We start from the raw sequence: 26,972 nt of genomic DNA, 5'->3' as shown, positions 1-26,972 counted from the left end.
GTTCGATTTATAATATAATTGTCATTGGTAAGGTGTGACACGGTTCGAGTTCAGATAACGTGTTATAATGGCACGATAATCGATATAAACTCGGCAAACAATGGTGACCTCATCTGTAAAGAATCGACTTGTAGCCATAGAATATTTCAAAAACACGATTGGCTAAAATTCCTCCGCCAACGTCCACAACCTAAGCCGTTTTTTCACCTTTTTCTATGCTCAATACTGTTGCACCTTTCCTTGTCTTATTCTGACGAACTAAAATTTAGAAATTGAAAAGGCAATTTAACTCAAGTGACAAACCAAATATTCGGCTTATCTTTGTTGCCATTAGCAGTCATGAGAGATAAACGTTGTGCGACCAGCTTGAGCAATCTACGCGAAATTGGAATAACAACAAAAGCTAAATTCTTGCCATTTAGCTAACATAATTCAATCAAGTTGGTGTTGTATGATAACCACTTTTCCGGAATTGAAATAAATTTATTTGAAAGTGATTTTGAATGCAAGAACAATCTCCCATGTTCACAGTTTGTATTCCCTATTAATTTTTACTCTTTTGGAAATTAAGATATATATATATATATATATATATATATAAAAATTATAACACGGAAATTACATAATTGTCGATGCAATAATTTATTTCAACCTTATGGTATTTTCAAGCATCTAAATCAGACAATTACATTTTTGATACTGAAAAAGAAAAGAAAAATCGTGCTTCGACCCTCAAAAAACCAAAGGTGGTGGTAGTAGCAATCCACTTAATACATTTATAGAGAGGGTGGTAGGGATTTTAAAAAAATAAAAATTAAAAATTAAAAATAACAAATAAAAAAATTAGATTAGACACTTATAAGCGGCAGCTCGATGTAACCATAGATACACACACACACACACACACACTCACACACACACACACGCAACACATACACATACACACACACACGCCTCTAAGATGTACGTTTTGACATGTAAATGCCTTGACACGCGTTTACTAACCTAGGAAGGGGGGGGCGAAAGTATACGGATATATAGTGAAAGAAATAGAACAGCGCGTAATGGAAAAAAGAAGAAAAAAAAGAGGAAGAAAAGAAGAGGATACAGTAATTGAGTCATGGAAAGTAGGTCTATTAAAAGATAAATAAATTAATAAAAAAATAACTAAAACAATAAATAAATAAAAATAAGAAAATAAAAATAAAAAGAATATTATATATAAAGTTTTAAAACTATCTGTATGTTATTATGTAAAAATTAATATTATCTTATAATTCATTTAAATATTTTATATGTAATATAATACTATGAATTTAAAAATTGAGTCTATATATTTAATATTTTATATATTTTCATGTAAATAATTTTATTGGTGATTATAGCGGTCGTTGTAATTAATATTTCAATTCTTAATTGATTAAGAAGTGGGAAAATGTAATATTGATCGCCCCCAATTCGATAGGACGTATCTAGTTTCGGTTAATATATACTTTTATTCCCTCCGTACAACAAAATTATTCTCATGCACGCATAAAGAAATAAGTAAAATAATTAAATTTTTGTGTTGATTTGTATCAAATCTAATAATATCTAGTTTTAGTATTTGGTCTTTTTGACTTAACTCAGTTTAATAACTAATGTATTATCTGCAGAGAAAAATTATTATCTTAAGGCTATCTCATTTATTTATAAGTAATTTGGACAAGCCAGGTACTTCGGGGAAAATATATATATATATATATATATATACATACATACACATATACACACATATATATATATATATACATATATATACATACATATACATATATATATATACACATACATACACACACACATATATATATATATATATGCCTAGCTTAGATTTCGGACAACAAATCGTAAAGTAGTTATTATCGAGTATATACCGGACAACACTATAATTACCGGTGGGGTGGGGTAGGATTGCTTATCGTAATTAATCTAGTGGTGTTAGATTCGGTGTCTTTACCATTATAGAATTCTCTGTTCGTCGGATCTAGAGTTATTGGTTATTTTAAATTTACATTTATGTCTACATCTGGCCATCAGTTCATCTCGTTTGTTTAGGAGATTACTGTGTTGGTACTTCAGGATTCTTATTTTTTCCTCAAGGCATAAACTGCATCTCTGCCTAAAACCGTTTGGAACGTCCGAATGACATAGGATTGACCATGAAATCACTGGGGATCGATTCTCATTTTTTAATAACCACCAAAGTCTAACAAAGTGTGGGTGAAGGCTGATAAATCAACGAATATTTACAAGATGTGCCCATCTGAATACAAGAAAACTATTCTGGAGAACATCTGTAATAGTTATAAAAAGGATACCCTCGACACTGAAAATACAATCAATGAAGAAACCAAAATATTTGCATCCAAACTGGGTATAGAAGATAGAGTGGGAAAAATAGATAAGAGAAACGCATACATACTCATCAAGGACCACAAGAAAAATTTCCACATCAAGAAGCAGTCTAGACTGATCAACTCCACTAAATCGGAACTCGGTCATGTATCTAGGGAGATTATCAGGAACATTATTAAGGTAACCCTGGAGGCCACTAAATTCAATCTGTGGAAGGATTCTTCGGATACTATCGAATGGTTTAAATCGATTGAAAATAAGAGAAATGCTTGTTTCATCCAATTCGATATCATGGATTTCTATCCCTCAATTTCCAAGGAATTACTCATGAACAGCATTAATTATGCTAGGAATTTCGTGGATGTATCCGATGATCAGGTAAAACTGATTATGGCTTGTCGCAGATCCATCCTTTTAAACAATCAGGAAACATGGATCAAATCGAATAACAACGAGTTTGACGTCCCGATGGGGGCTTTTGACTCAGCCCAGATTGCCGACCTAGTGGGCATATTTATAATGTACACTATTAGCAGAATCATAGAGCCTAACTTAGTGGGATTATACAGGGATGATGGACTAATTGTTATCCCTAATAGTGACGGCCCCATGGTATCGAAAATACATAAAAAATTAGTAAGAGCCTTCAAATACCTAGGATTTAAAATAGATATTACCCCAAATTGTAAAGAAGTTAATTATCTAGACATAACTCTAGACTTAAGAAAGGGGATATACAAGCCGTTCAATAAAGATAATAACACACCTTCTTATATTAATACTAGATCTAACCATCCAAGTTGCATAATTAAACAAATACCTAAAACGATTAACACTAGGATTAATAAACTTTCGGCTAACAAAGAAATTTTTGAAGCAAATAAAAAATTATACAATAGAGCACTAGAGATAAGCGGATACAGTGAAAAACTCACATATATTAAGAAGGAAAATAAAAACAAAAATAAATCTAAGAACAGAGGCCGGAAAATAATATGGTTTAATCCCCCTTACTGTCAACTATCCAACATAAACATAGGGAAAGCATTTTTGAACCTAATAGATAAACATTTTACCATAAATAATCCACTTAGGAAGATATTTAATAGAAAAACAATTAAAATAAGTTACTCGTGCACTAAAAACATGGACAGAATAATTAGCACTCATAATAATAAAATATTAAACAACTCTAATAGTAATAAGGCGACATTAGACAAATGTAACTGCCAAGTGAAAAATAACTGCCCACTGGACGGTAATTGTAAAGTTGAGTGCGTGGTTTATAAGGCCACTATCCACCCAGAAGATAATAACAGGGACAAAAAAGTTTACTTCGGTATCTCCGCCGGAAGCTGGAAACAACGTTTTTATGACCACAAACATTCTTTCAATAACCCAGAACTTAAGAATAAAACCGAGTTAGCTAAACAATGGTGGTTATTAAAAAATGAGAATCGATCCCCAGTGATTTCATGGTCAATCCTATGTCATTCGGACGTTCCAAACGGTTTTAGGCAGAGATGCAGTTTATGCCTTGAGGAAAAAATAAGAATCCTGAAGTACCAACACAGTAATCTCCTAAACAAACGAGATGAACTGATGGCCAGATGTAGACATAAATGTAAATTTAAAATAACCAATAACTCTAGATCCGACGAACAGAGAATTCTATAATGGTAAAGACACCGAATCTAACACCACTAGATTAATTACGATAAGCAATCCTACCCCACCCCACCGGTAATTATAGTGTTGTCCGGTATATACTCGATAATAACTACTTTACGATTTGTTGTCCGAAATCTAAGCTAGGCATATATATATATATATATGTGTGTGTGTATGTATGTGTATATATATATATATGTATATGTATGTATATATATGTATATATATATATATATGTGTGTATATGTGTATGTATGTATATATATATATATATATATATTTTCCCCGAAGTACCTGGCTTGTCCAAATTACTTATAAATAAATGAGATAGCCTTAAGATAATAATTTTTCTCTGCAGATAATACATTAGTTATTAAACTGAGTTAAGTCAAAAAGACCAAATACTAAAACTAGATATTATTAGATTTGATACAAATCAACACAAAAATTTAATTATTTTACTTATTTCTTTATGCGTGCATGAGAATAATTTTGTTGTACGGAGGGAATAAAAGTATATATTAACCGAAACTAGATACGTCCTATCGAATTGGGGGCGATCAATATTACATTTTCCCACTTCTTAATCAATTAAGAATTGAAATATTAATTACAACGACCGCTATAATCACCAATAAAATTATTTACATGAAAATATATAAAATATTAAATATATAGACTCAATTTTTAAATTCATAGTATTATATTACATATAAAATATTTAAATGAATTATAAGATAATATTAATTTTTACATAATAACATACAGATAGTTTTAAAACTTTATATATAATATTCTTTTTATTTTTATTTTCTTATTTTTATTTATTTATTGTTTTAGTTATTTTTTTATTAATTTATTTATCTTTTAATAGACCTACTTTCCATGACTCAATTACTGTATCCTCTTCTTTTCTTCCTCTTTTTTTTCTTCTTTTTTCCATTACGCGCTGTTCTATTTCTTTCACTATATATCCGTATACTTTCGCCCCCCCCTTCCTAGGTTAGTAAACGCGTGTCAAGGCATTTACATGTCAAAACGTACATCTTAGAGGCGTGTGTGTGTGTATGTGTATGTGTTGCGTGTGTGTGTGTGTGAGTGTGTGTGTGTGTGTGTGTGTATCTATGGTTACATCGAGCTGCCGCTTATAAGTGTCTAATCTAATTTTTTTATTTGTTATTTTTAATTTTTAATTTTTATTTTTTTAAAATCCCTACCACCCTCTCTATAAATGTATTAAGTGGATTGCTACTACCACCACCTTTGGTTTTTTGAGGGTCGAAGCACGATTTTTCTTTTCTTTTTCAGTATCAAAAATGTAATTGTCTGATTTAGATGCTTGAAAATACCATAAGGTTGAAATAAATTATTGCATCGACAATTATGTAATTTCCGTGTTATAATTTTTATCTTATTGCTCTGTTTACCACATTGAGCTCTCATACCCGGATTTCCTCTGGATTTATTCCATTATAACACTATATATATATATATATATATATATATATATATATATATATGCATATATAAACATATATTATTTTGCGTAATACGGACGCAATCTCTCAACTTTCATAGTGTACGCGCAACGTTTCTGCCAATGTAATCTCCGAACTACTTCAGGTGTATCTTTTAAATTCGGGAATCCTTTTGTCAAACTCAGAAATCTGCAGGGTGTTTCGAACAGAATCCTTTATTTTATCAATAGGAGCAGGTTATTCTCATCAGCAATATAACCCGGAGGTACAAGTTTAAGTAATTCCCAATTGTATTCTTAGCATCGCCTTCTTTGACAGAACGGTTGTCACTTACAACTGGATTCTACTTAGTTCCTTATCCTTCCAGATAATGCCGATACAAAAGCTGGAAACCTCTTGCCTATATATATATATATATATATATATATATATATATATATATATATATATATATATAATTTTTTTAAAGTTTGTTTTTGAAATGTCGTTACTTTTAATGTATACCGTTTTCGTTTAACGGGTCTAGATTGTTATTTTAAAACCATTCACCGTTAATTCTGAGTTCAGCTCAGTGTGTCTATTTAATAGGGGCAGAGCATATATAGTGTAAAGTTTTGTTGCAAATTCAAAGACTCACGTTTTCTTTTTTATAACCTTCGTTTATTTCCTGGATTTTTCCATTACAGCTGTTTAATTAATGAGTGGCAATTTTAAGATTTATGTTTCCATAAAAATATCCTGTCTTCACCAACGGGGAGGAAGTGAGGAAGTATGGCTGTAGAAATCTTTTTACCCGAATCATCAGTGTGGCCAAATAGTGTGCGCATCACCCTGTTACTTAGAAGTAACAGGGTTGATGCGCACACTATGCATGCTCGATTATCTCTATTTATATTATTCAACCTTCACCTACATAAAAATGGAGTCGCTTTTTTAATCAACCAACGTTAACGACAAAATTGCGTCCGAGGAACAAAGTCTCTGCGGTAAAACAAAGAATGCAATAAGATAAAAAAAAGAAATTAAAAGTAAATAACAAAAATAAAAAATCGGAATAAAAAAAAAAGATTAAAAGATCAAACAAATAGATAAAACTGCTGCTGTTAACCTCAAGATATCCTAAAAGTTATCAATTAATATTTTTGTCTTGACGGCGATTAAAGGTAATTAAGTTCGGTTCTAATTGGATTGCATTGCTTCAACTGAGTTATCTCCCTTGATAGTCTTCTTTTATCATGGAAAGCTTTTGAATCAATTGAAATCTATAACTATCTTTTTTCTGTCATTTTTTTTTTTTTACAACGTATTATATATAACGGACGATAACACAATTAAAATGTTTTGTCTTCTTCTTTCTGGGTCGTGTAGCTCATAATTAACGTGCGCGTGTGTGTGTGTGTGTGTGTGTGTGTGTGTGTGTGTGTGTGTGTGTGTGTGTGTGTGTGTGTGTGTGTGTGTGTGTGTGTGTGTGTGTGTGTGTGTGCTATTCTTGTTTATTCTCTCTTTGGTTCTTTTTTCTTGTACCTGGTTAATTCCATAGCTTGCATGAGTACTACGTTAAAAAAACAAAGTAGGAAATATTTGTTCTTCAATTGGAAAATTACTTTCTTGAAGGGCCTTCTCTTCGCAAACTAGTTTATCGTTCAAAGTTAAAAAAGAAACAGAATAGACATTTTATTACTCATTTTATTTCATATTATATTTTCTGAACTCCCTCAATGAGAGATAGATCCGTAGACATGTCTTCGCTGTTTAGTCCTTAGATTCGCTCTAACGGTTTCGCTTTCCTCGTAATTTAATTGCGATACTTTTTGTATCATTTTAATTTTTTTGTTTCTCTGCATGTCTAACTATAAATAAATAACTCAATTGTTATTTATTTTGCACTTCAAATCACCAATTCCTCGGTTAAATTCGACACTGTTGTCAAAACTTCCGACTTCCAAACGCAGCGATCTTTCCAGCTGACTTCCACACGTCTGCGTAAGTAACACGCCTTCTCTCAACTCGCCTCATGCTCGCTTCACGCCCGTTTTTATAGACCAGTTTCATTTGCACAAACATTCACAGTGCATAATTCACGAGTCAAGTAAGTCACGCGTTTTCCCTACACTAACTAATCTAGAAATAACGTTTATATTTTTCTAATTTCACAATATTGTGTATTCAATCTAAAACAGCTTATTATACTCCCTATCTTGATCTCGCACACTTTTCGTCACATGAGATAAAATCTGCAAATTAAGTTGTAAGCAGATATCCCTATATCTTTTTTACAGAAACAATCACTTGATGTTCAGTTTTTTCGCCAACATATCACTCATTCTCGCCTGATTCTACGTTGAAAGTCAATATGTATCATTGTTAAAGAGAACTTAGTTCGTATCTTTTCATATGCTATTAAAGTATTTATAGATCCAATTGGATTCGAACTCTGCTTAAATGTGTTCATAGTTCGCCTCGGTGTTCATGGCACACACCCTTCATTGAATAAATGGAATATACGATGAATTATTGACTATTAAATTATTTATTTGAAACAACTATCAAGAGCAATTTTTAATAAATTGTATATATATAGACATAGGCATATGGATTTTTTAATATACAAATTAGGAAATAATAACGATGAGCCGGGTTTTTTGTTTTGTTTTGTATTCACACAATAAGACAATGAAGTAGCTTACTAGATACCCCCGTCGCGTTTCCTTTTAATGTACATTTGGATGTAGAATTAAACATGGCGGACAGGTGTATTTAGGATGACGTGATCAAAACCCGTACTGTCCCAAGCAGGTTTATAAAATAAATCGGGAAATGGTGAACACCCTTTTCAGGAAGTTATGGTAAATTTTCTTTTCCTTCTGTCTCCTTTTTTGTGCGTATTTAAATCTTAATTGTTAATTAACTGCCACAAAAACATTGAAGTATTGGTGCTGTTCAGAGTTTCTGTTTCCTGTTCTAGTTGATTCATCAAAGCTTGTGATTCTAGCCTACAATACTATTTAGTTTAGTGAGGTGAGTGGAGGGTAAAGTAATTCGTCAACGTATTAGTACAAATTATTCAACTGTTTCGATGGAGATTGAAAGTGGCATGTACAACAATGTAGAATATGTGAAGGTTTTATATTCTTTTTTTTTTCTTAGCAGCAATGTTCTGTTTCTTTCGTTTTCTGTCACTTTCAATACGTCTACTTCTTTTTCTTATCTCTATTCCTCTTCCTTTGTGTCTCTTTATATCCCTCATTCTCATATATATATGTGTGTGTGTGTGTACACTTAAATGTATTTGATGCCTACCTTAATTTAATTACAATGCATTTACATCAGTTCGCCAAGCTAATGACTGTCGATTTAAAACAGAAACGACAGTCTCCAAAAATAGTACAAACCACCAACAACGAAATAAAAAGAAACATACACATTTGATTAATGCCTTATTCTATACGTGATCGAGAATTGGACAATTGAAAACTTCCTCACACACACACACACACACACACATACATATATATATATATAAGAAAAAGGGAAAAGAGCGTGTGTGTGTACATGGTAAAGTAACAGCTGCTTCTTAACAGTAGGGAAAATAAATCCACGTTAAAAAGCGTCTCAACGTTAATATGTTTCTCTTTCAACTCGTTGTTTTGTTTGTGGATTTCACTATTCTTCAGGGTGCACCAAACATGATGCATTATGGTAAGTAAAAAATAAATTCATTCCTTTATTTAGATAATTTGGATTATTTAGATAATTTGGATTATTTGGTTTATTTAGATAATTTGGATTATTTGGTTTACTGTTTTCATTCCGAGTGTAAGTTTCGCTAGGAAACGTTTCGTAATGGATAAAGTACTAGGTTCGATTTAGTTCTAAGTAAAACTTCTAAAGGTTGGTGGTCCAATCCTTAGTAAGAACATACTAAGAATAACTAAATACTTCTGGCTGGTAAAGATGAACGGAACGACAACAAACCACTCCCCCTCGGATTAAATAGAGAGTTCGTTTGAAATTCTGTGTAGATTGTCAAGTTTTACAAAGTTTTACAAGTTCGATACTTGAAGAAAGATTATATTACATCGACCGAAATGTTGTGAAAATAACACTTAAGATGAGAACAATGCAAACAATACAAATTATCAATATCAACAGAAAAAATACACAAATATAATTTCTTTATCGTTTGGGGATTTCAGTTTATACGATATAACCTGATTTGGAGTAATTTATGCGTTGGACCTAAAACTAAACTCTTTTTTTTTACCTTGTTTGCAATCAATTGTATATTTCTCCTGTGTGAGTCATTAAATATTTGATATTTTATTCATAACCTAATATAAATGATCACACAAAATATAACTATTGAACTGTATATAGGAGATTTCATAGTCTCATACGGTATCCATTTGGTTAAACTATTCGGTTATAATTGTATTGTTTAATTTTCTTTTCTTTTCTTTATTGTTTATCAAATGCTCAGATGTTATCGTTAGGATATAAACGAAAAGTGCTAGAAAAGAATAATATGACTATTTATTTCAATAATTTCTAATATACGCAACTTCCATAACCGTGTAAAACTGTTCAGTTTAGTTTGTATAAAAGTAGGTTAACATGATTAAGGGTAATTAATGCTGAAACATAATTTTTATAACATACGATTCATTATATACCAGATAGAACGATATTTGCTATTTTATCCATAATCTACGAACGGTCTCGCATATTTCCCAAGAGTTTTAGTCCAAATATCTGATAGAATTCGAATTTAACATAGCTTATTCCAAAATAAAGTTTCGCATGGATTCGAATACCCTATATATTAAGTTTCATTCTACAGACGAAAAATGACAGCGGAGTTTGGAAGGAATTTTATTAAACATATATATATACGCATATATAAATATGTATATATATATATATATATATATATATATAGAGAGAGAGAGAGAGAGAGAGGTTTGTGTTTACTATAACCTTTTTACGCAACCATAAATCATGCAGAATATTTGCATTAATATAATTACACGTTATAATTAACTAAAGATGATAAAAAAACATTTAAAAAACGAAAAAACTAATAGGGAATTAATTAAACTAAATGTTAAAAAAATATGGAAATTAGCTAGATTTTTTGCAGATGAATGCAATTCAAGCGATATATAACATAGTTGTAACAAAGACCGATATATAACAAAGTTGGATTTTCTTTTCAAACAAATAGAAAAAAAGCGTTTTTAATATTAATATCAATACACAAAAAAAATTTATAGGAGTATAGATTTGTTTATTGTTGCTTTTTATCTATTTATTTACAGTATCTTGGTTTGTATGACAATAATTTTAGCTATTTTCTAATATTATTATTATTATTATTATTATTATTTATTTATTTATTTATTTATTTATTCATTCATATTTTCTAGGGGATCACGGTTTGTATAGGAATTTTTACTAGGGAATCACGGTTTGTATAGGAATTTCTACTGGGGGACCACAGTTTGTATAGGAATTTTTACTAAAGATCACGGTTTGTATAGGAATTGTTACTATGGGATCACGGTTTGTATATGCATTTTTACTAAGGGATCACGGTTTGTATAGGAATTTTTACTGGGGGATCACAGTTTGTATAGGCATTTTTACTAGGAGATCACAGTTTGTATAGGAATTTTTACTAGGAGATCACAGTTTGTATATGCATTTTTACTAAGGGATCACGGTTTGTATATGAATTTTTACTAGGGGATCACGGTTTGTATAGGAATTTTTGCTAGGAGATCACGATTTATATATGCATTTTTACTAGAGGATCACGGTTTGTATAGGGATTATAACTAGGGGATCACGATTTATATATGCATTTTTACTAAGGGATCACGGTTTGTATAGGAATTTTTACTAGGAGATCACGATTTATATATGCATTTTTACTAGGGGATCACGGTTTGTATAGAAATTTTTACTAGGGCATCACGATTTGTATAGGAATTTTTCCGAGGTGGTCACGGTTTGTATAGGCATTTTTACTAGGGGATCATGGTTTGTATATGCATTTTTACTAAGGGAGCACGGTTTGTATAGGAATTTTTACTAGGGAATCCCATTTGTATAGGCATTTTTACGAGGCGGTCACGGTTTGTATAGGCATAAGGGCTAGTCGAGGATAATAGTTACTGAGTATCGGTTAGAATGTGAGGCAACACCGTGATGATCAGTGATTATAGAACTTGGTTTGATTATTTATGAGGGTGGTTCAAAAGGAATTGTTTATATTAGATTTGAAAATGACCACGCCATAGTCAGTAATGAATCAGCTCTTCCGTATTGTGTTCCATAGACGGACTGTTCAGTCTGGGAAAAACTTACACACATAATTTTGGTTTAGTTTTAGTCATTGATTGAGAGTGAAGGAAATTATTGGCAGTTGTTGCAGCTAGACGAATGTTAGTTGTGAATGATTTGCAATTGAGCACCTGCCATGTAAATAACGATAGAGCAGAAATAGACTCGCAACCTCTCTTCTGCGAAAAAGAAGAAGTAGAGGACAGATAGGCAGTCGCTTACTAAATATTGAAGATGGCTTTACACCCTGCCAATACAGAAAAGAGTGCTCTGAGCTGCTTCTTGCTAGATATGGCTATAGTGCTCCATGTTAGCGTATTTAACTCTTGTCGGTAGAAAATTGCATCAAAAGGGAAATAATTTCTGAAGTGTTATTTATTTACTTCATAGTATTACTTTTATATATTTATATATTTACTAGCAGGCTACCCGGCGTTGCCAGGTCATAAAATACGCTTAAATATGTTTTAATTCATGCAGATTTCGTCTTTAGTACAGAAAAAAATCCTCTATTGATTATTATATTAAACCTAATAGTAATGATTTCAAAAAAGCAGAATAAGAGATCTAAACGCGACAAATTATTTAGAAAGCTGTTCTGTATAAACGTGATATTATAATATGTTCCTAAAAAATGAAATAAAAAACGGAAAGAAACTGAGATATGTGCATGCTAGTATTAATTTTTTCTAAACGGTTCACTTCTTGTAAGACTCGAGCTGAGATCGAAAACAAAACCTGTAGACACTGAGTCAAGAATGATAACAACAAGGCCAGCTTGCCACGCTCGTTAAAAGGTGTTTAACCCTACTTATTTTTAACATAAGAATGCTGTCATGGAAACCATTCGCGCATGCACAGTCGTTAAACAGTTGACAAACAGATAAAAAATCCGATAACCCCCCAACCAAGTACAAATTTTTCAAATTTGACCCTTTAGCAGTCCTTTTCTTTCAAAAAAGTTTTCAATATGTCTGAATACACTATATACCAAATCACATATCTATAGATAAAAAATTCGTGGAGTATATAGGTTAAGAGTTGTCCGCACACACACACATTCTCACGTTTATAGATGTATAAATCTATTGTATGTTTGATTTTCCTTCTATACGTTTTCTTAGACTTGATTTAGTTTGAACAAATTTGGCAGAGGCGATGTTTATTTAAATGTATGCATTTTGCAATAAATGCAGTTTTTTCCTTGCGGTGTTTTCCGCTTTGCTTAAAGCTTATATGTTTACTTTAGGGACGGCCTGACAGCTATAACAAGAAAACATAAGTTACACACATCTGACAGAACAAAAAACAACGACGTAAACAGCACGAACAACAATAACATCAACAATAATAACAACAACAATAATAACAATAATAACAACAACAATAATAACAATAATAACAACAACAATAATAACAATAATAACAACAACAATAATAACAACAATAGCAATATATTGAGAACTCACTTATGCCATTTCAGATACAGAATTAACTGTGCCATGGGAAACAAGTGCCGGGAAAATATATATGCGTAAAAACAACGAGGATATGACAATAACTAAGTGGTTAACGACATGAACTGACAATATGGGTGTGCTAGGTTCGAATGTAATCCGTTCCACAGAAACTCTTTTGGCAACTTTCTAGAAATAATTTTACAGAGACACCGTGGAAACGAATGCTAACCATGAAATTATCTGATTCGTACGAAACGAAAGCATGAGACTGGGACAACACAGAAAACTACAACAACAACACGGATAACAACAACACGGTCTGTCAGTAGAGGAGAAATCCTTCACGACTGAGACAATTTTTATTTTTGTTCCTTTTCTACACGTTAAAAAACGACCCTGGTGTCTAACTCTGTCCTGTGGGGAGGCATTGTAAATAGGAACAACAACACGGACGGCAATAACAACATTAACAGTGACACGGACAACAACAATAACAACACCAACAGTAACACGGACAACAACAACAACAAACAAAAGAAAAAACAGAAATCGCGTCTAAATCTGTGTCTCGACTCATCGAAAAATTGTAAAACCGTGGTCTACTAAAATCATATAATTCTTTCAAGTAATTTCGTTCTTTCTTTCTCTCTCTCTCTCTCTCTCTCTCTCTCTCTCTCTCTCTCTCTCTCTCTCTCTCTCTCTCTTTATATATATATATATGTATTTTTTTCAAGTTTTATTTTCTCAACTTAGGCATCATGATCCTACCTCGCCTGGTCATGTAACAACTGTTAAGTCTAGCCTAAAAGACTTGACCTTTCATTATTCCAATTCGATTATTAATTCAGGTGATTTTATTTGGTTCAGCGCGCATTTCAAAACTAGTAAGTGATTAAAATCAACTAGAGCTATTTATATCTGTAAACCGGAAAACGCGCTGGTGCCGTTATCCTGAATTGTGCAGGTTATGCCCAGAAAAGTTTAATTATTTTGAATGACCCAGATAAGTTTGTGCTGAAACACGCAATAACACTTATAAGAATGAAATCAAGATCCAGAAGCGCCTTTTATACTTTTATAAGAAATGATGCTTTTCATAAAGGATCTATGATAAAATAAGGCCTTTTGATTCACTGAGTCCTAGACTTTATGGCCTTTCTTAAAATACATAAAGGTATCCCGCTTAGAACTATTTTGTCTATGGCGGGGTCTGCTCAACACTCCCTAACCTAGTGGCTATTGACTATTTCATGCTCTGTGCAATAAATATTGAATTACCGATTCATTCAGGGTGTTTTTTTTATTATTATTATTACATTTTCACCCCAAACAAGGCACGTTGCCACTTTGATGTAGGGGGCTACTATTAGGAACACAGGCTACAGGGGTACTAGGTGGGGAATTGGGCAGCAAGATGTCGGTTCACGTTACATTTGAACTTCTGCGTGTCAGTACAGTTGGGGAAGCAGGAACCTGCCAGGGAGTTCCAAAGTATAGCGGTTCTGGGGAAGAAACTACTGGAGTAGAAGGTTCTCTTACATCTATGGATCTCTACTGTGAAGGGGTGGGATTGTACTGCTTGTCGGGTTTGTCGGGGATATTTACGTAGAGGGGGTACAAGTGCTTGCAGCTCGTCGGAACATATACCGTTAAAGTACTTGTAGAACAGGCAGAGAGGTGCTACATTGCATCGATGGGACAGAGGCTGAAGCTTGGATGATAGTTCAGGACCTATTAGGTTGGCGACTCTCTTTTGAATCTTGTTTAGGAGCGAGAGACTAGTAGCAGATGCACCGGCGCAAATATGACAACAATACTCCATACATGGGCGAATGGTGGCCTTATAGAGGTACAGGATACTTTCAGGGGTCAGTGGCTTTCTCGCACGGTAGAGAGAACCTACCTTTTTTCGCAGCGGTCCTGGCAATGCTCTCAGTGTAATTTTTCCAACTCATGTTTCCTGTGAACGTTAGGCCAAGGAGTTTAAAAGATGTGCTTACAAATAGAGTCGTTGGCCATTGCTACTGGTGGTAGAGAAGGTTTCTTGTAATTATTGAAGGAAACGAGTTTAGTCTTGGCAGTATTAAATGTGACCATCCATTTTTGTCGCCATTCCACTACAGATTGGAGGCCATCCTCTAGTCTTTCTGCCATTTCTTTAGATATGTGTTCATTTGTTTTCCGGTCGTGTCTGTTATAGAGCGTGGTTGAATATTTACTTAAGTTGCAACCTAGTGCTGCGCACAAATTGATGTGTTCATTTGACGTTTCCAGCCTACTTACCAATGTCCCACTACAAGAGACTTGGTATTTGTGCCGACTCACTTTATAATGACAATCTAACTCCCCCACCTTTCCTCAGAAATATATTCGTTGAACTCGTGTGGATCAGTAGAAATCAGCTTTGATAACGTTATGTACTGTCAGATCAATGAAGTTCAGATAGGAAGTCCCCTCATATACTACATATATAATTATTACAATAATAATTTTAATACCTACAGACACTAGTGTTTCATCCTTTCAGGAATCATCAGTGTAGGATAACACGATTACTATCAGTCAGGAGATTCGAACCCACCACGAAGCCATCTTCGACTTCACTAGCAAGGAACTAACCTCAAACCCAATTTCAACCGCGAGAAGCATCATTGAAATTTTAACATTTATTTTTTAAAATGTCATAACAAATCAGCTATTCAGTGAGCGGTGACAAAGAAACAGAATCGACCAAAAATGGTGATGGGACAGCAGGACATGCCAAGTGCGACTGTCCTCGCGTCAATCGACCTCCAGCCGAATCATTATCTACAAACTCTTGCTGGTGCTGAATACGGAGGGAGCAGAGTGCGAACCTTCCAGACGTATTTCAGGCCGATCGACAAAATTCCAACTAACTTCATTCTCTTCCTTTATCCATCACCAGATCGCTCAATCTCTTTATTAATCGTATCCAAATTCTGATCGCTCAACATCAGCAACTACAAATGTTTCATGAATGGCAGTTTCACCACTAAAGCAGTCAAGCAACCTCACTGGTATGAATGTATGAATATCCTTAGTTTTTTTATCCACCCAAGTTACATCCGTATTTGTCATGAAATGCCGTTTTTCATTGCTCAAATTGTAATTAAGTCAAAGTTTATAGCTGATTTTAAAGACAATACGTTTAAATTCATTACAAATATATTATTTGTAATCTTTTTGGAAGAAAGTGGAATTGTACTAATTCACTTTTGGCGTTTTTCCGAATACAAAAAAATAAATCATCATTTGTATTCGTTTACAACCCATGCTGGTGCTGACAACGTGGCAGAGATAGGACAAACTGCTGACTTTCCTTATATATATATATATATATATATATATATATATATATATATATAATGATTACAATATAATGATATATATATATATAATGATTACAATATAATGATATATATATATAATGATTACAATATAATTATATATATATATAATGATTACAATATAATGATATATATATAATGATTACAATATAATGATATATATATATATAATGATTACAATATAATGATATATATATATATATAATGATTACAATATAATGATATATATATAATATATAATGATTACAGTAATAATTTTTTAATACCTACGGACACTATTTTTTTATCTTTCTTGGAGTAATCAGTGCAGGGTGACACGATTACTACTGGGCGTGAGATTCGAACCCCGCCACGAAGCCATCTCTGACTTCATTAGCAAGGAGCAATCCTCACGGCCAATGTCAACCGCGAGAAATATCGTTGAAATTTTATATTTTTAAATGTCATAACATCCTGTCATAGTGATCTAATGATTATAACATGAACTACGCATGCAAGCTTAGGTGACCGATTTTCTATTTCAACTTTAAAGTGCTCAACAGTAAGAAACCACACACACACACACGCACACACACACACACACACACACACACATATATATATATATATATATATATATATATATATATATATATATATATAGGGGAGTTAAAAGAATAAGATCGATTCCTTAAGACGAGACTCATAGGGATAATGCTAAGCTCAACAAATTGCCTTGGATCTTATATAGAATATTGAGAAAATAAAAACAATATAAACATATATACTAATGCATATATATTCATTTATTCAATGAAGATATTACATCAATTAATGGTGTAGTATGAATAAAACTTTTTACACTATGATATTTCGAAGCCTAATGCTTATCATCAGAAGAGGAGAGATGATACTAGGTAGCATATTAGAGATGCATTTACCATATGAATATTAGTGTCAGATTATGAGATTTCTGTTAGTGTTGGTTTCATTTCATTCATTTAATGTGTTTGTTTTTTTCATATTCCTCTATTTTCGTTTTAACTTACCCGTAGTTAATTAACGTTTGCTGATTACTTTATGTGATTTCTGCACTCGAAGATTTTCCCTAATATTTTCGTTGATTTAATTTCTCTTTTTCATCTCATTTCCTTCGGGTCATATTTTTCCAGTTTTTTTTTTCTTTCAGAACTCTTCCTAGTGCTATTATGAATGTAACTTTCAACTCTTTGGAAATTTCTATGTATTTATTTTTTATTTTTTCCCCATGCTTTTTGTTTATATTTTATGATTTTCGTTTTTCAATACTGTCTCTGTCATGTGCATCTACCATTCGTCCGCAAACTCACATTGCAGATGTTGGTATAGTTGACTATCTTTACCATATGGTTTGTGTTTTACGGGGGTAAATCTACTGCATTAGTTTATTATTTAATTTAATGTTTCGTCTCTTTATCCACAGCATTTACATTTAATTTTTGCGTGTATTCATATTTTTTTTATTTTTTTATTTTCATTACATCCCAAATAAGGCACATAGCCACTTAATCGTGAAGGGCTACTATTTGGGACCAAATTCGCAGGGATATGATTTAGGCAGTTGGGCAGCAAGATTTTTGTTTGCATTAAACTTGAAATTATGTATGTCAGTACAATCAGAGAAGCAAGGGTTCGCAAAAGGAATTCGAAAGTGCAGTAGCCTGAGAGAAAAAGCAATTCAAGTAGAAGGCTTTTCTGCATCTAGATATCTGTACAATGTAGGGGTGGGATTCTGCTGCTTATCGGGTTTGTCGAAGGTATTGCCGTCGAGGAGGTACTAGTGCTTGGCGTTAGTCAGATCAGAGCACTTGCCATTGAAATACTTGTAAAACACGCACAAGGATCCCACATTTCGGTGATGGGACAGATGTTGGAGCTTAGTTGATAGCTCAGGACCTATTAGGTTGACTACTCTTTTTTCACCTTGTCCAGGAACAAGAGACTAGTAGCAAATACACCAGCCCGGATATGACAACAATACTCCATGCATGGTCGAACTGTGGTCTTGTAGAGATACAGGATACTCTCAGGTGTGAGTAAACTTTTTAGCGCGGGAGAGAGAGACCACTTTCCTCGTAATAGCTTTGGCAATTACCTCAATGTATTTGTTTCAATTCATGTTGTCTGTGCATATTAACCCTTGAAGGTTGAGGAAATACTTTTTGGAAGTCTGTTATCAGCTTTGGCAATCAGTGGCTGAGAAGGTTTCTGGTAATTATTAACAGAAATAAGCCTAATCATGGCAGCATTAAGCGTTACCAATCAATTTCTGTCGCAGTACATTACAGACTGGAGGTATTTCTTTAGAGTTTCAACAATTTCCTTAGATACTGTTGATTAGTTTTACTCTCATGTATGGTATAGAGCGCGTTGTCATTAGCAAATGTCCCCATCTCAGATATTTTTTTTTATCAGGGAGGTCGTTTATGAATATCAGGTAAAATAAAGGTCCAAGAATTGAGACCAGTGACACACTTGCATTTATATCATGTTGTTTTGAGGTACGGTTATCAACTTAGATTTTTCACTTGTCTAAGAAGGATTCGAATGTTAAGCATATGTCAAGCAATATCATAGCCTTATCCAGTGCTTGGTATATACGCTCGGAGATTACAGTTAGGATATCTGCAGTAGAACGGGCTTGTCTAAATCCATACTGTCAGTCGGATAAAAGTGGATTCTTTTGAGATGGCAGACTAGTGCTTGATTGATTAAGGACTCAAAGATTTTGGCAAGGGAAAGGAAGGAGGCTAATGGGGCGATAATTGAGTTGGTCAGTTCTTTCATCTGAAATGTTGTAAACTGGTATAACAGAAGCAATTTTCCAGCAGTCCGGAAAGCAAGATTCATTAAGGCATTTATTGTAGAGCTTAGAGAGAACTTTTCAACCACAGCAGAGCATTTTTAAGTAGTACAGTAGAGATAAGACTACCTTCAAGCATGGGAAAAGGTGATTTTCAGATCATCGAGTGTGACTGCTGTCCGTAAAAAGGAAATTTGGAAGGTGGTCGCCTGCTAGATCTAAAGTGAAGCTGAGGCAAAACGTTGGGCAAGCAGTGCGAAGTGCATGTTGCCTTTTTGGTCAAAAATAATCTAGAAGTGGAGCTCGTTGGTCCTGTCGATCTGGGAGACAGGTCGGAAACATCAGTGTCTGTGATAGGGAATGGGATATAGAGAATCTATGTGTTATGCTACTAGCTGCGTCTGTGTAAGTAAAGAAACCAAGCCAATCACTGTGGTGGACATTAAAGTCATCAAATATGTGTATTTGCGCGTTAGTATCTACGGAGAGTGTTGTGTCTATTCTGTCAGAGACGGTTGATTAGAGCACAGCCCTAGATCGAGGGAGAGCGGCAGAGAAAAATATAAGTAGCTAACGCTATGTTGCAGTTAGAGTTCAAAGCACATAAAGACCTAGTCTTCTAATTCTAGTTCAAATTTTCTAATCAAGGAGAGGGTGTTTAGAATATAGACTCCAAGTCCGTGCATATGTCTGTCAAGGTCCTTACGGCAAAGTAGGAGATATCCAGGCATTTTAAAGTGGTTAGAAATGATAGAGGGGTGCAGGTTAGTTTCACTTAACGCTAAGATATCTGGGAAATTTGCGAGGAGAAATGATTCTACATGATCTAAGTTAGTTCTAAGCACCCGGATATTCGTGAATGTAAGTATCAGGAGAGGAGAGCGAATTGTGTTTTTTTTTAGTTTTCACCTGGTTTGATCTGTCATTTTATTTAATAGTTAATTTATTTACACACATGTATTCAATATATTTTTAAATCATATTCACCTCAAACAAGGCGCATTGTTACTGAGATGTAAGATAGTACTGTGAATAATAATTGTTGCTCACTAACAATAATCGATGGTGTTTCTTGTGTGACAATGCATCTTGTGTATTCGTTGTGCCAGTCTAAGTCCGTCTGTCAATCTATCCAACAATAAGATATTCCATCGAAAACAAAACAATTTATAAACAATAATAATGTTTATTATTTTGTTTGTTTGGCAATCACTTCAAGGTTGGATGGAAGAGTCGCAAATCTTTGCTCGACCACACATAAGTATCATTAATGAGAGTCATTTGACCAAGGGCCTTCAAAGAACCCCAAAGGATCTGAAGAGGCACACTATCATTCAGTAGCTCTCACCAAAATCAACTGCCTATTTTCCAACGTTCAACTCAAATTCCCACTGTCGTTCCTCCTTTGGGGGTTCTTCATACCTGACTTACTCTGACTTTGGCCTTTTGTTCACGGTCATTGTTTATCTGCATAGGGAAGACATTTACTGACAATAATATATAGCTGGTCTCCGGATATTGTTTAGCTCACAAAGCTGATTCCAGTAGAATTCACCATTAAATGAGCCACTTAGTTTTTCAAACTTAAATTAAATGAGTCACTTTTTCATTTTTTTTCGCTTGGATGGTCTAATACTGGCTAGAGATATTTCCAGTTCTCTGTGCCCCCCTTTTTTCTTTGTCATCTATTTAACAACTGCTTGGCCCGACGTTCACATGCACTAACCAAACATGTTTTATCTCACATATTTACCTCTTGAATTTTGATCCACAACAATTCTCTCAAGAATTCTCCATCTCTTTAGATAATTATTGTCAATAATTTCGCGTTATCGGAAATAAATGCACATCATGATTAATGATCTTCTCTAAAATTTTTGTGGCGTAAAGCCTCCACAATACCCGAATTTTCTCCTTGCCCTGTTAGTGGAGGTTTATTTAGTGTTATCTCTCCCCATCCTTTTAATACTTTTAGTACAATTTTGTGTGTTATCAGCCGATGCTGATGCCATTAAATTGTGTGTTTTTCCTTTGTTTTTGGGGATCCCTCCAGACAAAACGTGAAGCCATATGAATTCAGGCGAAAACAAGAACGGAAAAATGATTATCGCAAAAACATGTGATACCTATTGAATTTAGATCTGGAAAAAAGGCCATTGAAGTCTCTTTCTGCTGATTATATTCCTCCAAATACATTCAGCAGAAAGAAACTTCTATAAGAATGAAGCTCTTGGAAAGAAAATAAAGGAATATTAAGCTGTGTTATAATGTTGTATTAATACAGCGAACCAATGGAGTTCATTTGATTAACGAATCAAATGAGCTTGAACAAATGGAAGTAGAGAAAATATCAGACACTTCTGAAGAACACATACTATAATATTATTTCTAAAATAGACTAAAACTAGCAACATCTGTGTAAGAGAGAAAAGTTGTAGAGAAGAGAAATAGTGAGACCAACAATTCCACACCTTATCAAGTACTCAATTTAGACAGAGTTTCAGCAGCCTAAATATAATAGTACGCCATAAATTTGTAGAGATAGAGAATGGCCTAAGTTGTGATAAAGTGCTTATAGCGATAAAGAGAATCTATTTTATCAGAAGAAATAGTAATAGATCTAATATATGAATTTTAAAATCCATTTCTCATCAAAAGCACAGACATCCAATTAAATGAAACCCAATTACAGGAGACTAAACCAGACCTTTTATTTTTAAGTGAAACTGGCATTGGACAGGCTATTTCCCTAGAAGAGTTCGCAATTAAAGGATACTCTAACTTAACTTCTAAATCTGACCCCCAAGATCGCTATGGGCATGGAATTTGTGCCTATATTAGGGATAACTTTCCATGTGGTAGGGACATCTCCCGGGAAGATCCTAACTTACCCTATATGTGCTTCCGGGTTGCTTTAGCTCACACTACGGCATTTATATTTACTCTCTATCGCCCCCATAACAGCGGAGTTACTATCTTTCAAAGCATATCTAAGAAAATTGACCAAGTCTTATCAGCTTATCCTTCAGCTAACATTCACGTATGTGGGGACTTCAATGTTCACAACGTCGAATGGTTGACCCACTCTTACAAGACCGATGATGAGGGAAGGTTCTGTCATGATTTCTCCATTGCCTATGACCTCACTCAGATTGTTCAGGAACACACCCGTGTGCCCGACAATGATGGCCAGTATGCGAGCCTACTAGACCTTTTTCTCACAACTTGCCCTGAACTATGTTCAGTTTCTGTTCTGTCGCCTCTTGGCTCTTCCGACCACTCTGTTGTATCAGTTAAGATAAAAATGAAATGTAATAAGGCCCCAGACGTACCTCTCCATCGTTCAGTATATCGATACACTAAGGCTGACTGGGATAGCTTCCGTACATTTATATCTGATCTACCTCTGCATTCCATGTTTAAAAAGGATGTGTCCTCTATAGTATTAGACCTGACCGAATGGTTAATTGTAGGTATTGACCGTTTCATACCCTCGAAAAAGTTTCAGCAAAAAACTAACAGCCAGCCATGGTTCTCTCCAGAATGTGCTGCTGCCATTGCGCACAGAAATCACTTTTTCCACTGTTTCCAATGTAATAGATGTATGAATACTAAAGCCGCTTTCAGGACTGCCAGCAACCATTGTAAGAAAGTAATAAAGAATGCAAGAGAGTTGTATGCTCAATCTGTTAAGTCCAAAGTAGCTGAGCAGCGGTTTGGTTCCCACCAGTTTTGGCAAATAGCAAACAGAATCATGAATAGAAGCGTGTGCTCCATCCCAACTATTATCAATGGACCTGAGGTAATCTCGTCAGCATCAGACAAAGCCAAACTCTTTGTCAAGAACTTTGCAGCTAATTCTACCCTTTGCGATCAAGGCTGCCAACCCCCAATATTTCCTCCTGTATCAGAAAACACGCTATGTGATATACGTATATCTGTACGTGATGTTGCCAAGCTAATCAAAAACCTTGATTCCAGTAAAGCAACTGGCCCTGACGGTATTCCAATCATAGTACTCAAAAAACTTCAACCTGAACTAGCGCCCATACATACAAAACTGTTTAAACGTTGTCTTAAGGAGAATAGTTTCCCATCTCCCTGGAAAATTTCATCAGTATGCCCTGTATTTAAGAATTCAGGTGATCGCTCATCCCCCTCTCAGTACAGGCCAATAAGTCTCCTGTGCGTCATGAGTAAGTTGCTGGAATCTATGTTAAATACAGAAGTAATCAACCATCTCAACAAAAATAACCTTCTTAGTGACACTCAATATGGTTTCCGTTCTGCTAGATCTACAGCAGATGTGCTTATAGTTATATCTCATAGGATTAGCATATCTCTCGACGGAGGCAACCTTTCTAGGGCAATTGCTCTTGACATATCTAAGGCCTTTGATAGGGTATGGTATAAAGGTTTACTTCATAAGATCTCTAGCTATGGTATTGCTGGAAATGTCTTCTCAATTATTAAATCATTTCTTTCTGATAGGTTCATAAGAGTAGTAGTTGAGGGGCAAAAATCAGAAGCTCACAGTATTAATGCCGGTGTCCCTCAGGGGTCCATCCTGGCCCAACTCTTTTCCTGATCTACATTAATGATCTTCCAAATCACATCCTTACATCATTTGTAGACATCTATGCTGACGACACTACCATTTATGGTAGCACATCTAAGACAGTAAATGACCAAGTTCTCTCCAATTCTCTCTCCTCTGATCTTGAGCACGTAGTACAATGGGGTAAAGAATGGCTGGTTACTTTTAATGCATCTAAAACCAAGCTTCTCTCTTTACATCATCAACATTCTGATCCACATCTGACATCAATTGAAATGAATGGCTCTCGTCTTCAGGAGGCCTCAAGTTTTGACAAACTTCTTGGCTTGACCATTACTCCTGATCTTAAATGGAACATGTACATCAAATCTGTTGCCAAGGCCGCTGGAAAAATGGTGGGATTTTTCTATCGATCCGGTAGATATCTCACTGCTGATGCTATTCTCTATCTATATAAGAGCCAGGTACGTCCAAGGATGGAGTACTGTTGCCACATCTGGGCAGAAGCTGCTAGAAAGGACTTGGCCTGCCTTGATAGAGTTCAAAATAAGACTTTGTAGCCTCGTAGGAGATATCCTTTTCTCTTCCTTGCAACCTTTATCTCACAGAAAAGATGTTGCGAGTTTGTCTCTGATGTATCGTTATTTTCATAGAAAGTGTTCGAATGAGCTTCAATCTATGGTCCCCCCCTCGCCAAACTTTCACAAGAAACACTCATCTAGCTGTAAACACTATCAATAATTCCCCCCACTCTTTATCTGTGCCTAAACCTAAACGTAGATTCAATGAACAAAGCTTTTTTCTTAGAACTGCACGCCTGTGGAATTGTCTTCCGTTTTCCTGCTTTCCGGCTGACTACAATATGGTTGTCTTCAAGTCTAACGTAAATAAGTTCTTGATGAGGCGTTCCATATAAGTTATCAACTTTACCAAATTTTCATTACTAATGATTACTATAATGTCCAATTTCTACTGTACACTCTTTAACCCTTATCCTTGAGTGGCCTCTTGGCCTTGATAATGTGGTGATGCCTATGTAAAAAAAAAAAACAAAAAAAAAAAACATCCATAAAGATCTCAGGAAAAAAGGGGCACGCCTACGATTGAAAATTAAGAGCTGGCTCCAGTTGTCCGAAGATTAAAAACACTTAAGAAAAGGCCGGTTTTACATGGTCCAAAACAATTTTAAAGCATAAAAACTATAACAAGAGTAATAATCGGAGGAGAAAAAATAAACGAAATGAAGGCAAGTACTTTTAATGCGTTGTTTTATTTCTCATTATTTCGCCTTTAACAATCATTTTCTTGATGATGAATCTTGTGTCATCATATTATGTATGTGTTTCATTAATTACTTTTTGTTTATTTTCTAAAGGTATGGAAAGCGTGCGACTTGCTGGATTTGATGGGCCTTATCGTGGTAGAGTTGAAGTATTATTTGGGGGACAGTGGGGTAGCATTTGTGACGAAGGTTGGGACGTCAACGCTGCTAAAGTGGTATGTCGTATGTTATCCTTGTCGTAAGTATTTTTTATAAAACTTACCTATCTCTCTCGCTCCATCTCTCTTGATCGTTCTCGCTCTGTCTGTCTGTCTGGTTTTCTTCCTGTATGTATGTATGTATGTATGTATGTATGTATGCATGCATGTATGTATATATGTATGTAGTGGTCGAGGTCTGGTGTGGACGTGCGTTAAAAGCACACAGATGTCTTAGCGTCTTTCTGTGCTTCTCCCCGACAAATCAACCCCACGTGCACATCGTGACCACTGCCACGCAGACGGGGCTCTGATGAACGGCGAGCGTCCTGCGCTACATAACTGGACCTCCACGGCCTTGTGGGTCAAGGTTATTTAACCAAATGATAAGGGTGAGGTAACCCTCACAGAAACCTCCAGAGGAGCTTGGGCCTTGTAAGCTGCGGCATATATGACCCACCGGCGTGTAGAATATGCTCTGATGACCAGCAATCTAAGTTCGAGTCATGGATCAAATGACATGGTGGGTGGAGAGGGCTCTGTAAGCCGTCGTAAAGGCAACCTCTCTAGGAGAAGGAAACCTCTGATATAAAACCTGCGATGACTGCTGCATCCAATAATGCGGACTTGCTCTTCTTTTGGGATCAATGTGGCAGTTGTTTATAGAGTGGGGTTGTGTCGGTGCAAAGTCTTTCCTCACTATAAAAGTCTCATGCACAAGCATTTTCCGATATAAATTAGATATACATTTTACCATCTCGTGTATCTTGATAGCAAAAAAGGCTGGCTGTAGCCTAAAACGGCAAAACATTCAATGAAGTTGGCAAATATGGTTATGAACGTAACTGGCAATAAGGGAACTAGAACTTCCAGGGCCTGGCCCGGCAGGTGTTTCAGGGTTCCACAGGCTGGACCCGATCGTCACCATGCTACTGCGAGGAAATATATGACAATGACCATCGGCTGTTAGAATGTGCGGACGCTGCTTGACCTGCCGTCATCAATAAAGCGTCCAGAGCGTAGATTTTCTCTTGTATCTAAGGAACTTCAACATTATGGCATGGACATAGTTGCTCTGTCTGAGACCAGGCTGGCTAATGAGGGACAGTTTTCTGAGTTGGTTGGGGCCTACACCATTTTCTGGAGTGGTAGAGCGGATGGATGTAAGAAAAGAGGCGTGGCTTTTGCTATAAAGGCATCTATTCTTTCTAGCCTGGAAGAACTTCCCTGTGGTGTGAGTGTCCGGATCATGACTATGAGGTTACCTCTGGTAAATGGTCGTTATACAACTTTTTTGAGTGTCTATGCACCCACTATGGATGCAACAGAAGATGACAAGGTTGCTTTCTACCTTGCTTTGGTGCAGTGTAGTTAGACGCACTCTCTCTGTTGACA

General features: G+C 35.0%; 1 protein-coding gene across 1 annotated transcript in view; it reads left to right on the top strand.

The window, feature by feature from the left end:
* Positions 1–9,071: 9,071 nt before the first annotated feature.
* LOC145279618 (neurotrypsin-like) overlaps positions 9,072–26,972 on the top strand; it is a 61,034-nt gene continuing 43,133 nt past the window's right edge. Inside the window, exons 1-2 of the mRNA XM_080130828.1 lie at positions 9,072–9,245; positions 25,474–25,618. Of these exons, the coding sequence (XP_079986954.1) occupies positions 9,170–9,245; positions 25,474–25,618 (221 nt within the window). The 5' untranslated portion in view covers positions 9,072–9,169. The remainder of the gene's footprint in view (positions 9,246–25,473; positions 25,619–26,972) is intronic.

Source organism: Euprymna scolopes, chromosome 7, assembly GCF_053919585.1.
Source record: "Euprymna scolopes isolate OS-2025 chromosome 7, ASM5391958v1, whole genome shotgun sequence".
NCBI classification, from domain to species: Eukaryota; Metazoa; Mollusca; class Cephalopoda; order Sepiida; family Sepiolidae; genus Euprymna; species Euprymna scolopes.
The sequence above is the reverse complement of the archived record's forward strand: the minus strand, read 5'-3'. Positions and strand labels throughout refer to the sequence as shown.